General features: G+C 46.4%; 1 protein-coding gene across 6 annotated transcripts in view; it reads right to left on the minus strand.

Annotated features, from left to right (window-relative positions):
• Window positions 1–15,936, minus strand: part of TNIP1 (TNFAIP3 interacting protein 1) — a 78,964-nt gene that overhangs the window by 9,646 nt on the left and 53,382 nt on the right. For 3 of the 6 annotated variants that reach the window (XM_084839179.1, XM_084839174.1, XM_084839178.1), the window contains 9 exons: window positions 12,575–12,757; window positions 10,630–10,724; window positions 6,847–6,937; window positions 6,229–6,318; window positions 4,690–4,755; window positions 2,304–2,435; window positions 2,082–2,210; window positions 1,716–1,844; window positions 216–341 (listed from right to left, as the gene is read on the minus strand). In XM_084839179.1, the coding sequence (XP_084695305.1) occupies window positions 216–341; window positions 1,716–1,844; window positions 2,082–2,210; window positions 2,304–2,435; window positions 4,690–4,755; window positions 6,229–6,318; window positions 6,847–6,937; window positions 10,630–10,724; window positions 12,575–12,757 (1,041 nt within the window). Of the gene's footprint in view, window positions 1–215; window positions 342–1,715; window positions 1,845–2,081; window positions 2,211–2,303; window positions 2,436–4,689; window positions 4,756–6,228; window positions 6,319–6,846; window positions 6,938–10,629; window positions 10,725–12,559; window positions 12,758–15,936 lie in introns of all 6 variants that reach the window. The other 3 variants (XM_084839177.1, XM_084839173.1, XM_084839175.1) reach the window with 1 other exon arrangement.

Genomic DNA, 15,936 nt, shown 5'->3' on the forward strand with positions numbered 1-15,936 from the left:
AGCAATGGTGGCTTGGAAGGTTATGTCTTGGTGACTTGGACATTTTGGCAAGCACATCCCACTGGCAGAAGCAGAGGATGCTTGGATCAGACTAGGCAACAGCCTGAGATTTCAGAAGGATTGTGGCAAATGGCCTAATGTTCATTCGCTTCCATAGAGTCCATGTACAATGCACAATCTCTTCATAGACCAGAATGCCTTTTCTGGGTTCCTACCTGGTTGCTGGTAACCATTAACTGCTTTTGAACCTTCTCCAGCTGCTGCTTCAGCTCTTCCTTCTCCTCATTCATCCTCTCCCTGTCACTCCGCTCCCGCTGGAAGTCCTCCTCAAAGATCTTCACCTGGCAGAGAACAAGAGGCACTGAAGTCCCAGGATCACACAGATATGCCCCCAAATCTGCTATGTGGCCGTGTCCCACACTGATGTCAGAAAGAGGCAATGCACACTAGCGTGCATCGTGCCTTTTGCAAGCCTCACTTCAAAACCCACACCATAGTTTTGAGGGGCATTATGAGATTATCTGACAGAGTATGACTCTTCATAAGCAAATGGCCGATCCCTCACACTCCTGTTACTCTCATTCTGCCATCCTGGTCTGCTCAAAAATTAGCTGAAGTGAAGAGGGAAAGAGCACAGTAGATTGACAGTGAAGGAGGGGGAGACAGGCTCTGGTGCTCGAGAATTATTATTTTTTTATTGTGCTCAACTCGTTTCAGAATACTTCCTTCCTCAGGGGCTGTTAGCAGCCATTTAGTCTCTTGCGCTGAAATACCCAAATATTCTTTCCTCTGGAAATTTGCAAACACTATTACTAGAGCAATAGACTTCAGTAACAGCGTTTGCAAGTTTCCAGAGGAAAAAATATTTGGGTATTTCAGAACAACAGACTAAATGGCTGCTAACAGCCCCTGAGGAAGGAAGGGGTCGCTGCGCTGGCAATTTGTGGAAGGGAAAAACCCTGCACTCAAGGGCAGAACTACACAGCTAATGTGCAGTTTGGTCCTATAACTTAATAGTTATACATGGAGTATCACACCCTACCCCCATTATCCTAGAATGTAAGGATCGTGAAGGGCACAAAGGTATTCATTTCACACACTGATTTGCAGCACTGTTATGAAGTTTCCAGAGTACAGCTTGCAAATAGGAACCAGTTCAGAGAAGTCATCATCGCAAACTAGTCTCTTCTCTTTCCCCAATAGACACATAAACGTATGGCCATTTTAGTTTTCCCCTCATAACCTGTGAATGCAGGCACGTATTGCAAGGGGGAGTGTAAAAGGAGGAAGGCTCACATCTTTCGACATGCAAGGCGGGGGGGAATAGCCCATGGATCTGAAAGCAAGAGGACACACACCACAGTGCTGAGCATGAACAAGCTCAAAAACACCAAAATAAACAACCACACACCGTTTTACACCCAGATGGGATATGGAAACGTCAACAAGAGAACTGTTCCCCAGCAGCAGTATAGAAATGAAAGGAGGAACTGCTATGTTCTGGAGAATAATTTTTGACTTACAGGTGGGCCCTCCAGAGGTTGGTCTTGGTTTAACACAGGGGTGGGCAACTTCTGGCCCTCCAGAGGTTTTGGCCTACAACTCCATCAGCTCTAGCCAGCACAGCCAATGATGAAGGATCATGGGAGTTGTAGGCCAAAACCTCTGGAGAGCCACAAGTTGCCCACCCTTGGTTTAACAGAAGCATTCCATACCTGCTGCTTCAGGAGCTCGTTCTGAGTTGCCACCTCCTGATGCCGGATACTCGTGCTGGGATCAATGGGGCTGCTGAAGGTAGAAGGGGAAGGAGCAGAGGCTTGAAAATTCAGGGCCTCTTCTAAGGCCTGAGGGAAGACAGGAAGAGCAGGGACAATCAGAAAACCTTTTCCTGCATAGCAGCTTAGTGTCAATAAGCAAAACATTTGCCATCGGCAGCAATGGCAAGAGATACAGGACTATTACACTGTCTGGGAAAGCCCATAATCAGCCTGGCGGGCAGGCCAGAGGGAGGGAGAGAAATGAATGTTGCTACAGAGAAGCAGAAAAGGTAGCAGGTACACGTTCTTCAAATGACTACCCACCTTATTTAGCCGGAGAATCTCCTTCTCCTGGTACTCCCTTTGCCTAGTGACTGGTGCCAACTGATCCTGAAGGAACTTCACCCTCTGTTTGAGGTCCCTCACCTCCCCGCTAAGTCTCTCCTTTTCGGCCTGAGAAAGACACATGCATCAAAATCAAGGCAGCCTCACACATAAGTACCATTGGTTCTGGGAGTGTAGACCTCTTATCTGAGTGAGACTCACCTCCTCCACGTCAATTTTGGATTTTGCCAGGAGAAGCTTGCGGTCAAAATCCCTCTGCTTCTGCTCCCGTTCAGCCTCCAACTCCCCCAGTGCCTTCTGGGAGTCAGCGAGCTTCTGCCGTAGATCTGTTATCTGCCAGGAGGAGGGAGAGAGAGAGAGAGAGAGAGAGAGAGAGATTTTCAAGTATTTTCAGGCCACTTTTTAGAACGACGCTCTCCAAAGTGATGTGCAAAATATGGTAAGAGCAAAGATACAATTTAGAATAGATGCCCAACATTGCTTTGTGAAGTTGCTCTCCCAACATAAGCTACAGCATCAATCACAGGCCGCCTTGAAGAGCTGGGTCCTCAAGGTTCACCTAAATGCTACAGTAGCAGGGGCAATACGCTGGACTTTTGGAAGGGAGTTCCAAAGACTCAGGGCCACCACCAAGGAGACTCTGTCTCTAGTGCACACCAGCCTCACTGATCTTAACAGCAGGCATTCGAGAATAACTCCTAAGGTGGATCTTAGCATATGGGCAGGATTGTATGGGTGAACGCAGTCCTTCAGATAACTTTTAAAGTCCTTAATGGCTTGGGAACAGACTAAGACCAGTTCTCTGAATTGGGCTCAGGAACAGAACAAAGCAACCGTTTCAGCTTATGACCATGATAATGTAAAACATCGTGGAAGACACAGGACAGAACTTATAGCAAAGAACTAAAAATATGGTGGTGTCTCTTCTCTAAATATATTAAAATATTACCAAACAATATGATTGGAACTCCTGATAAAATTGTGTATCTCAGAACAGATTCCTGGTCATTGGCAGAGCAAGATTGGAAAGTGGAATTTTCACACAATCTACCTTGGGTTTATAAATCAAGGGTTCCAGGTATCAGAATGTAACAGCAGCAGCAACAGTGCAAGTCTGGGACACACTGAAGAAATATCCAATTCATTATGATCACCATTGACATCTTTTCTCCATAATAAAAGAGTTTCTATTGTGAATAAATATTCCCTTTGGGTGAAATATGGAGTAATAACACTTGAAGGTATTATGATAGATGAAAATGTATTAGAAGGGAGGACACGAGGAACACCTTTGAAGCCAAGCAATGACAGTGCTTCCATTTCCAAAATGCAGATTTTGACAAATTATGTTTAACAATAATAAATATTAGGGCTAGACTCCAGACATAGTTTTATTGTGTGAGCTGCCCCAAGAACTTTTAGTTAAATATCATAAATAAATAAGTCATGCTTAGAGCACTGAGGTTTCTGGGAGGGGTGTTGGTTTCATCTGCTCAAAGCAGGAGTGGGTAAGTAAAATCTGGCAAATGGCACAATTAAGTGAACTGACTGAAACGATTAAATTAAGAGATGGTGGACAACAAAAATCTAATTTTATGTATGGCTGAATGGCAACTGTTTGAGTTTTGGATGTTTAGTTACAGTATTACTACCAACTGTTTTTGTTCTATTGAACTTCTGATTAGTATATGAAGAGGTTAAAATTGTATATTTATATTATTGAATTTATATTGCACTGTAATTTTCTGTGTATGATTTTTCATATATGTTAAATATTTATTTTAAAAAATCTAGAAATGCTTAGGTTTGATGCAGGCAAGGAAGACAAAGAGACAAAAGCCTAACATTGTGACTCGGTTCACACAACATGACAAACCAGAGTATGGGCTGAGTATTGGTTGAGTTGTCATTGAACCGTGGGTTGTTGTTGAATCGTGCCAGTTGTGTGCCAGCCAAACTTGTTGTACAACTGTACATCAGGCCATGGATTCTGGGTGGTTTGTTACCAATCCAACAAGCCACCCTCGCCGGGTTCAGATGACATGAGAAGCTGCGCTGGTGAGGATAATTATGTAAACCTGACTGGCATGTACAGGGTGGTTAACAAGCCACGGTAGCTTGTTAACCACCCCATGATCGTGTGAACCAGGCCGTTGTGTTGTGTGAACCCAGCTGCGCTAACAAACCATGGTTTGTTAACCACGAAAAATCCACAGTTCACAATCCAAGAACAAACTATGGATTCTCTTCATGGGTTGTTCATGGTTAACAAATCATGGTTTGCTAGCATGGCTAGGTTCTCACAACACAACAACCCACGGTCCAATGACAACCCACAGTTCAACGACAATCCACACTCAAGCTGTACTCTGGCTTGTCATGTTGTGTGAACTTAGCCAAAAGGATTAAAGCTGGATACAGAAAAAGGGTGCCATTGGAACCCTGAGTTTTCCCTAATGACATGCCCATCGACATTCCTTCCCTCTGACGATGATAGCACAACATAAAGAGAATTTTGTCTTGCTATGTGGAATAAATTCTGTTTATAAAACAGACACTGTGCAAGACACTGGTACTCTGCAGTTACCTTCTGCTCATACTGCTGCTTCATGGACCGGAAATGATGGTCCCACTGCTTATTCACCTCCAGCAGCTAGAAAGAAATGTTCAGAGTTACCTTGAGGTACACAACCTCAGCTCCTTGCTGATGCAGTCCTTGAGCCAAGACACTGGGCCAGTGTGCATGATCAAACAAGCCACCATGGCTTAAATAAGCCACGTGGGCTTGTTTTAGTCCCCGGTGTGTGTTTGGCGCCATTTCTCTAATTACCCGCCTAGGCGTAGCTTATTGAATCATCTGAACCTCGGCAGAATGGCATGTCTGAGGGGAAACGATCCTCGAATAACCCTACAACAGGCCATGGGTTATTTCCCCCTCAAACAAGCCATGCCGCCTGGATTCAAACAACACGACAAGCTGCGCCCAGGTGGGTAATTAGAGAAGTGGTGCCCAGTGCATGCTAGGGATTAAAACAAGCTACTTGTTTTGGTCATGCGAACCAGGTCACCATCTTGCCAGAACGCCTTCTAGTCTGACCAGCAGCCCTGTGTCCTCGATAGCCTCATTCTGGCTTTGTACACATTGGCTATGGCTACTGTTGGGTGTAGCAATCTGTCTTGGGCAGTGTTCCCCAACCTGATGCCCCACAATGTGCTAGACTACAATCACCATCATCCTCAGTTAGCATGGTCATGGGCTGGGGTGATGGGAGTTGTAGTCCAACACATCTGGAAGGTGCCAGGTTGGGGAAGGCTGCCTTTGAGTCTCCCTCGAACCAGGGGGCAGGGAGGGGAAGGACTGTTGCTCAGTGGCAGAGCACAAGCCTTGCATGAAGAAGGCTCCGGGTTCAATGACGGGCATGTCCAGAATCGAGTAGCAGGTGATGTGAAAAGCTTGTGACCCTGGAGGAGCTATTGCCAGTAAACAATTCCAGGCTAGATGTGCAAGGAGAGATCCTGTGTTAGGATCCTATGACGATCCTAACACAGATTGTCATGCAACGGTCTCATGCAAGCAACAGTTCAGGCTAAATAACACCACCACTGTGGACCAATTCATCCAATTTACTGTATAACATGAATCAGAGTTGAGTCTTTCCAAGGAAAGGAGGCTGCATGTGTCAGGTACCTACAGATAGCCAAAGTATTGCCTGCTCTCACAGGAAAATGCCTGATCTTTAAGATCTTCTTCAGATGTCCTGCACATACTGCACCATCTTCTAAAATGAGGGGAGTGAAAACAAGGAATGGGGGCCTTTGGGGGCTGTGGAAAGCCCTCCCTTTGTTGATTCCACTGTTTCTCCCTCTGCTGAACTCTGGATGGGGCTGAAGATGGTGCCTTGCACTTTGCCTTGTAACATGATCTGCCGTTGCAGCTTGGCACAGTTTTGAATAGTGATTTGTCCATTCTTGTGTTGCTGAGGATTTATTGTGACTTTATATCTTTTAAATTTGTTAGCTTCCTCAGGAATATCCATGATTAAGGGTGGATATCCTTTAATCCACCCTTTCCCCAAGATAACCTCTTCTCTAGTGTTGGTCTCTTGGGGCAAGTGTCTGGGCTTACCTCATTGCGCTGGTGCTCGAGTATCTTGACTTTCTTCTCACTTGTCCCCAGCATGCTTTTCCCCGTTATTTTCTCCTCTGTGGCTCCCTTCTAAAAAGTAGACACACATGAGGTCATGACAAGCAGCCAATATGCTCATGGCAGCAAGCTTGTTTTCCAGAATGTGCATCCAGGCCTCTCCCTCCCAAATCTAACATCCGAAGCACCGCGGCAGCCTTCCCCAACCGGGTGCCTTTCAGTTGCGTTGGACTACAACTGCCATCACTTCCACTAGCCATGCTGGCTGGGGATGAAGGATCAGTAGTCCAACCAATCTGGTGGGTGTCGGGTTGAGGATGGCCACACTACACAACATGGCCCACTCTCTCCCACAAACACCTGCATCAAATGTATTTTGAGAAAGCAAAAAAAACAACCACCCCATCATTGGTTTTGTTAAATAACTGGGATACATTGCCGTCATGCCTGAGGGTGTTCCGAAACTGGAGCATGGTAAACAAGCAGACAGGATCACTCTGTTGCTGTGCTCTGCTCTTGGAATGTCCATTCTGCACAATCTGCCACAGGATAGTGGGCCAAGATGGACAGACAGGCTGAGTGAACAGAAAAGCCTCCTACCTGTTGCTGTCCAGCACATTCTGTGCCTTCTGCTTTCATGCCTTCTTTGCTGCCCATCATCACCATCTTCCTGAGCTCCAGGTTCTCACACCTACATTGGGAGGTAAGAATATATCAAGCTGAGCATTAGGGAGAGGAAAGCGGCCTTCTGGGTTTGCAGCATGATGTGGGCAGCACATACAACAGCCAGAATTTCTACTTCGAAGTCCCTGGACAAATTATCCTCAATGAATTTGCTTAGACAAATGCATGGAGGATAAGGATATCAGTCAATCCTAAAGGAAATCAACCCTGACTGCTCATCGGAAGGACAGATACTGAAGCTGAAGCTCAAATATTTTGGCCACCAAATGCGAAGAGAAAACTCCCTGGAAAAGACCCTGATGCTGGGAAATATCGAAGGCAAAAGGAGAAGGGGACAGCAGAGGATGACATGGCTAGATAGCATCACCGATGCAATGAATATGAACTTGAGCACGCTCCGGGAGAGAGAGGAGGACAGGAAGGCCTGGCATGCTATGGTCCATGGGGTCACGAAGAGTCAGACATGACTTAACGACTGAACAACAACAAGCTACTAGTCCTGATGGCTATATGTTACCTCCAGGATCAGAGGCAGTGTGCCTCTGTACACCGGTTGCTGAGGAACATGGGTGGGAGGGTGCTACTGCACTCGTGTCCTGACTGTGAGTTTCCCACAGGTTGGCCACTGGGGGAAACAGGATGCTGGACTAGATGGGCCTTTGGTCTGATCCAGTATAGCTCTTCTTATGTTCTTATGCACTGACAGAGACAGGTGTATGCATTGCCTGTAATGTTCCACCCATCTCCTGCCCTTAGCATTCCAGTTCTTGCATTATTCCTGCTTGGGTTTATCTAATCCACCAGGGCTCTTCTTATGTTCTTAGGACCAAAGAAACAAAACAAAGAACACCCTTTCATTTTCCTGCTACAGCCACCTCTCACAAAGGCAGTTGCACATTATTTATTTATTACTTAGATTTCTATCCTGGATTGTCACGGCATGCTCAAGGTGCCTAAGAAGGACTGCACAAAACAGTCACAATAGCTAAGTACAAAAATCACACAAATGTAAGAATCACCATGTGGGAGTTAATTTTTGATGGAAACGTGGGGAGAAGATTCAGCCACTGCCTTAGCAATTAAAGATTAAGGATCAGTAAAGGGTCTTTCGGTGGTAGCAGCAGTGAAGGATCTTATTACCATGAAACTGTACAAATTACGGAGGAAAGAGACTTATGCAGGTCACTCAGTCCATTTCTATGTTAATAACAGGGTTACTGTATACAGAGATCAAGTCAGGCGTACGTCCTACACACCTTGAAAAGTTGCCCTTTTACAGAGATAGGCAAGAAAATTTAAAAGACAGCAACCATCCTTTTCTTTAAATAAAGTTTGGAATGCAAGCATTTTCAGCTCTTTCCTAATTTTTGCTCCGAATATGATATCTAGATTGTGTGTGTGTGTGGGGGGGGGGAGTTCCTCTTGGTCATTCCTCTCAGATAGCTGAAGAACAGAATACCTGTAAGTTCTCTGCATTTTCAAGGAAGCTGCGAGCTTCACTTAGTAGCAGAGACAGACTCATAACTATTGAGGTTTGTATTTCCAAGGGGAAATCCTCCATTTAAATCTGTCCTAGCTTGCCTCCATGTAACTTGAAATCTTCTACACCAGGCACAGTTTTCATCTATTGAGTCTGCAAGAGCTTCCCCCATTTCTGCCTTAAGAATGAAACAACCTTCACCTTCTCCCAGAAAATCCTTTCCCATTTTTAAGTTTTTGTTGTAAATATCCAGGCTGAGAAAAGGTTCTGTGTTACTGAAAAGCTTCCATACCACAAGCTTTTGAGTTACACAGAACTTTGGCTGGTCCTAATAAAAGATACTTATTTACTGACCCTGTGAATCTTGCTCTAACTTGGACCAACGTGGCAACCTGGTTTTGGTCTAAAACAGAGATAGAACCAGTTTGCCCATTTCAGCCCAACAAAGCTGTTATGTTTCTAAACTTTACTAGCTCGATTTCTACCCTATCTCCAATTGGGAGCGGGAGTGGTGCACAGGGGAATCCCCAGTTATCTCCCATCTCAGATAAGAGATAACAGTGGAGATACCTCCAAGGGGAAGGCCTTGAGGCCAAGCCCCACCCCCTGGAGGAACCAAGGAGTTTTCACGGGCCAGATGCAGAACCTCCACAGGCTGGCTTAGGCCCTAAGGCTGGAGGTTCCACACCTCTGTTCTAAAACTTGCATAATCTTGCCATCAGAATTTGGCCCAGTACAAGATATCCACCTTGTGGCTTTCTTGAGGGCTGACTCTGCAAACCTAGACCACAGCAGGGATTGTTCAGAGCACATGCAATTCACAATCAAGGCAGTGTCTCTAGAGGGCAGCATGCTATGAAGAATTAGACGAAGTCATTGCTTTTTAAAAACTGACTATGAGCCTGGACAGAGGAGTAAAAGCCCTAGCGAGCAACGTTTTGACTGCAATAATCAAGAAGCTGAACGTTAAGCTGTTCAGAGAAACCTGGCCTTTCCCAGCTGAACCCAGTTCAGGTCACAGTTCTCTATTGACACAGATGTTTGTGGCTTGAAATGCCCAAGGACATCATGGTGACCTCCAAAGAGCTTGCATCAGAGGTGGCCAAGACACGCCCTGCAGTCTGGATGCAACTTCTTAGGCAGCTCCGTCTTACCTTTGCAACTATGGGGTAAACCTTGCCACCGGATCTCTAGTGAGGATGTCTAATAGGCTGGGAAACCAAAAGGTGGATTATGGATAGATCTCACACACCACATTTAATTATATGAAAGGAGAGCCTTTTGAGGAGGAGCAGGAAGCATATCCCCCAAACTCCGTAAAAGGAAGATCAACTCTTATTCATCCCAAAGAGGCATTCCAGGGTGTTTGCTTGTCATGATTCTGACTCCTTCCCAAAAAATAACGTGGTTCTGGGCTAGGGAAAGGTCAAAAAGTGCTCTAGGACTACTCACTTATACCACAGCAGGCCAACACTGGTATTAGGGGCTCTTTGTTGAGGTTCAGGGAGATTGGGATCCCTTACATGGGATAGCTCTGAGCCACACTATAGGGAGAAAACTAGACTAGAAGAAGGGGTGGGAAGAAAGTAGGTCTCCAGAAGTTTGGGACTTCAACTCCCAGCATTCCTAACCATCAGCCATGCTGGCAGGGGCTTCTGGGAGTTGAAGTGCAAAACATCTAGCTTCTGCCCACCCCTGGTTTAGAAGTCAAGGGGCAACCTCCCTACCTTCCGAAAGCTATCAGTGGCATGGTTTTCCTTTTTAAAAAAATAATGAGAATAGTGGAAGCCGTGGCCCTGAATTAGGCCTCAACCAGTGCCACCAATGCATGGAAATTCCCATCATTGCTATTTGGGGATTCCCACCACCATTGCCACATCCCAGAGAGTGGCTCCACTCCTTCTGTTCCATACCAGTAGGTAGATCAGATCCCCAGAATTCTCTTCCATAGCAGAACTGCCCTGGTCCGTCTGGGATAGGTGACTTTTCCCAGGCTCTTTTAACACCAGATGGTGGTTTGGGTGGCTGTGGAGCTGGATGGGTCTTAAAGTCAGCTGTTTGGGGCAATGGGATCTCATCACAGGCATTAGACTTCCAGCGTTAACTTCAGTGGCAACCACACAACAGACACAGACTGAAAACCTTGGAATTGCAGCTTGGGCAACTGCCTGGCATGCTTACTTGCTTGTGTCCTCTTTCCCTAACTGGCATGCACTCACCTGAGCTTCTCGGAGGCCTGGTTCCTTTGCTCTAGTTCCTTCTCCAACTTTGCCCTGAGCTCCTCATTCTCATTCCGCAACTGCTCACACAACGCCTATTTTTAGGAAACAAACAAACAAACAAACAGGCATGAGCAGCGTTAAGGATTGTATTATCTTTGCCAAGGGCCATTTGATCATTACCTTGGTCATACCTTTGCCAAGAAGCTTCCAGCAATAGGTCACCTAGTGCTCTTATGAGGCAACCTTGTTTTAGTTTGAACTTCCAAGTCCCAAGCCCCATTCCTCAGATTTTGGCATTCATGTCAAAACTGGATTTCTCTTTCCCTGGTATTTTATTTGTGTCCCACATGTCCCCCAAGGAGCTCAAATTGGAACTACATGGTCTCTCCCCCCCGCTCCATTATTTTATCCTCACAACAATACCGTGAGGCAGCTTAGGCTGAGAGACAGTGATTGGCTCAAGCTCACTCAGTGAGCTTCTGGTAGAGTAGGGATTTGAACCTGGATCTCCCCAGTCCTAGACTGACATTACATCCCACTGGTGCACTTTAACACTAGAGAGAAGATGATTAAAACCAACAGCCAACAGGACCACACTAGATATGGCATTTTGGCCTTGCATGGTTGAATTTAAACAACAACAAACTGAGGGGGGGAGAGCTGGATTGGGAACATGGTGTGGGGGGCAGGTGGGCAGGCTATAAACCTTTGCCACCTCCATGGTCCCAAATGGAACTGGAGTGGGTATACCTGCTATTCATAATGGGAGGAAAGATCCCATTGGCTCCAAAGGGTTAAAGCTCCCCCCCATGGCACAGTTCCAATCCAGCTTGTCTCCCCTGCCTCCCTAGTCAGCTGCTCTTTGTTAAAACCAAACAAACGACAACAACACAAGATGCAACAACATGAATAATCGTCATACCTAGTCTGGCCCACAAAGAAAAATGTTTCGGGGGGGGGGGGGGGAGGGATAGACATTGCTACCAGGGAATAAAGGAATGACATAATTGTTCCTGCCTTTTGATGACTTCTCTAGTTGCGTTTCTGACAGAAATCATAAAACTTTCTTATAATAGGTTAACTAATACGCTAACATAAAAGTCTGTCCCCGGGAAGAGTCTTCCTCCTTACCCAGAGTATTTACAGATTAGTTTATGGCCTGAACGGGAAAAAATGTTTCCGATGCTTTAGAAATTTGCCTCCATTTGGGTGTGTCTCATACTCCTTGAAAATTTCACATCCTCGTTGGAAACAGAAGGGATACCTGAAGAAAAACTAAACAAAGTTCAGATACACAGATACAATGTTTGTCCCCACGGACAACAGCTCTGGTACTGCTAACCTAACACTGGTGCATTACTATTCATCATCAGGACTCAGGAGCCTTATACAATCCATAGTGCTTTAGCGCACAAGGAGAGCAGTCAGAACACTGACACTGACAAAGGCACAATCTGAAACCTGTATCCAACAGGGCTTAGCTCTTGCTATCAGCATTGGTATGATAAAGTGGTTAAGATCCAGAAGTCTCCATTAAAGCCTCAGCTCAGCTCTGAACGCAGTGCATGGCCGTGGCCTCACATCTATCGTATGGTAATAATGAAATCAAAGCAGCCATTTTAAAAATAAAGAGGGAGGGAGGACGGAGTAGGGCTGGGGTGTCATAGAAACAGAAGAGCAAGGAGAAATTAAAATGTGATGAAACCTAAGGGCTGAAACAGAGGCAGTGTGGGTGGGTGAAGTGACCAACGCACATATTTAAGCTGTGACAAGGCACACGCCAAATGTTTGCGTGGGAAGCGCTTTACCCACATTCCATGCCACTCCTGTTTTAGCCACTCAGTGGGATTCGGGGAAAAGGAAAAAGAGAAGAGACAAAGGTGAGTGCTCAGGACAATGGAGAAGCAAATGAACTATGCACATCTACCAGCAGCCTTCGGACCTGAAGAATGGAAGTCCTCTGTTCGTTCTTGTGCACTTTGGAGGCCAGGCGGTTGAACTCCAAAGCCATGCGCCCCAGATGGGCAAAGAGCTGGGTTTTGTCGGACTCCTCAGCAAAGAGGCTGAGCGTGTTCTCCAAGCGCTGGAGGTGGAGCATAAGGTTGGTGTCCTCGTTCTCTAGGTCCTGCAAGAGACACCACATGGTCAGGAGGAATAACAAGAGAGAGCTTGGCTTTGACAGGATCAGAAAAGCAGCTTGCCACCTTTGACTTCTTTGAACCTAGGCCCAGAATAGGCAATATGTTAGCCTCGTATCCTGGGCTTATTTTTTTTAAGGAACAGCAGTGGCAGGGAGCGAGGAGGGTAAGCCAGACTAGGACTGCAGTGTGCAGGAAGGGAAAAGCGGAGTCTAGCTCTTTTTCTGTTTTCTGGCCCAAAATCTACCCCTGAAGCTGCTATTGCCCCTGAAGTTGCGCTTGCTGCACTGGGGGACAGGAAGATGGAGCCAGAGGGAAGAGTCAGACCCCCACTTCCACCCCGCCTTCATGGTCCCCATCTGGGATTCCCCTCACAACTGCCGTTTCTTTAAAAAAGAAAAGAAAAAGCAATCTACTTTCTCCACACCATGCATAATGTTACTATGTCCCCCTTATTTATAAAACAAAAGGCCTCAAAGCCTTTCCTCACAGGGAATGCACTCCAACCCTCTGGTCGTTTCAGCTGTCCTTTTCTACATCTCTTCCACCTCTATGATTTCACACACACACACACACACACACACACACACGGGGAGGGGGTTGACCAGAACTGTACATAATACAAACCATTCTCTTTTCCCAGTCTGAACACTGAATTGTGCTTTGAAGGCTTAAACTTTAAACTTTTAAACTTAAAAACTTTTAAACTTAAAACAGGGTGGAAAAGCCAGGGCCAACATTTAGTCCCTCTGGATGTGTTGGACCACACCCCCACGAACCCCAGCCAGCAAATCCATTGGAGGGCACTGGGTTGGAGAAGAGCGCTTGCTTTATTTAACTTACAGCCTGCCTTTCTGCCAAAAAATGGTGTTCAAGGTGGCTAACAATAAAATCCAGATTAAAACCAAAATCTAAATTAAAACATTACATAAAAACAAATAAGTTAAAACGTAACAATAAAAGAAATTAACAGCACACCCCCCCCCCAAAAACCCTTCAGCAACAGCCCAGCTAACATGCTAAAGGCCTGCTTGAATATGAACATCTTTGTCTGTCGGAAGAACAGAGAAGGGTCCAAACTAGACTCCTTCAGCCTGGGAGTGGCCAGCAAGAAGGTCCTCTTGTGTGTCCCCGCCAAACGTTCCTCTGATGGCTGTGAAAACGAGAGAAGGGCTTCCTCCAAAGATCTTAAAACCTGGGCAGGTTCGTATGGGAGAAGACGGTCTTTGAGATAGCCTGGACCTAATACCTGCTCCAGAGATATTGTGTGCTTACCTTTGTCCAGGGTATTCTGTGTTTCCAAAAGAACTGCAGTTCCCATGTCTCTTTCACCCTAGGATGATTTCCCTGCTCCTGTTCTCACTGGCAGTCTCACACCTTAGCTATAACCAGGAAAAAGGATTGGCAGAGCCCAAGCTTCTGCTCCACCACTGAACGTAGGACAACAGCACAGCACAGCACAGTTTGGTTTGCCAGATCCCTAACTGACAGAGTTGCATTAAGCCACTGGATAGCCACTTCAGAGTACTGAAAAGTACACAACTTCAGTATACAACAGTCCAGATAGAGTAGAAATCCAGGGGTTCACCGAGGCTGCTGGTACTTAACTGCCCACTGCCATGCACTGCCAGGAGCCTTTCACACACTCTGGCCATCATTTGCGACTGGTTCCCCTCCCCACCAGGATTTAGTTCCAGAATCTATTTTCAGTACTAGGGTTAAGTACTAAATATATGAGGTGAGTGAGTGAGTGAGTGAGTGAGTGAGTAAATAGCCTCTGATCGTGGACAGAGTGTGTTTCCTTCCACTGAGCAAATGAAGCCTGTCCTCATACAATTTGGACTATGGAACTTGGCTTTCTGTGCAGACAGAATGGTGGGCTTCTTGAGATTGCTCCTTCTAGAAATTAAGCCCAGGTATCTACTCCTGGAAAACAACTTAGGCAAAGACTCAACAAGAAACTAAGGCCCCATCTACATGGCACCATTTTCACTCCCCACCCCATCACAACTGTGCAGCAATGCGGCTTCGAACTAGCATCCCCTGCGATACACTCGCAATGTACTACGCGCTTCCCTAACAGACTTGCCGTGCCCTTTTTCTTGCCATTATACTTTAATGCGCAGCTGTGCAGTCCCGTGAGTGTGGGGGTGCGACACTGCAGTGGCTGTTTTGTATTTTAGGGGTTCTGTTGTGTCTTTCCCTCCCTCGTTAGGTAAAAAGTAGGTGTTCTGTGCGCTTTCATTTCCGTGCCAACTGTTTGGCAGTTCCCCAGCGTGAGACTCTCGCGATGGTTTGCACTCACAAGCATGAGCGGTACATGCCTACCCATTGCTCCAAAATGATGGCTGGAGCAAAGTTGGTCCTCTCCCAAGACCCCCCACCCGGCCCTTGGGCACTGAGTCCAAAAGCAACCGTTGCGAAGATACGAAGCTGCAAAAGTGTGCGAAAGTGTGATTAAATAGATGAAAACGCCTCTCTGTGCCTCTGTAACTGCGCAGCTGTTGAGGGATGGGGGGAATAAAGGGATGTCACAGAGCGACGCAAGCACTATGCATGCCTACAACACACCCACCACAAAATGCTAAGTCAGTTTGGGGACAGCCTGCAACCACCTGCAGCAAACCCCCCAAATCGTAGCAAAACGCCACCTCAGAAATCCGCAGTCTCCAAGAGAAAACCATGGATGGCTGCGAAGTGGCGACTGTGTCATCTATCCCGAGGGACCTTGACTTGCAGCTGCCCTGGAGTAAAAGGCTCATGTAGATGGGTCCTAACTCTCTCTAGCATATGCTCCTGGGTGAGGATCACAACCCAGGATTCACTCTAGTTCCACAGCCTACCGTTTCCATGCTGCCAACAGAAGATTCCGCAGCAAGTTGGACTAAACTGCCCCCCCCCCATTTTCAGGCATAACACCCCCTTTCCAACTCCTCCAACAGATCCCTCGCCGTCTGGTTTCTATATTTACCTCTGAAGCTCCTTTCTGGTAGCTCAAACCAAAAGCATCGGTGCGTGCAGGTTCCTGTGCCAGAAGCTCTGCAGCTGAAATGCGTTTGCCTTTATACGTCCAACTAGTCTCTGGCTCACAGCACACCTGCCCTTGACACACACGGCCATGACCACGCCCTCATCCTTACATGCCTGCCACCAAGCTGTCCTTGTT

This window comes from Heloderma suspectum, chromosome 2 (genome assembly GCF_057233095.1).
Source record: "Heloderma suspectum isolate Gila_16-S chromosome 2, 16-S_ref, whole genome shotgun sequence".
Classification (NCBI taxonomy): Eukaryota; Metazoa; Chordata; class Lepidosauria; order Squamata; family Helodermatidae; genus Heloderma; species Heloderma suspectum.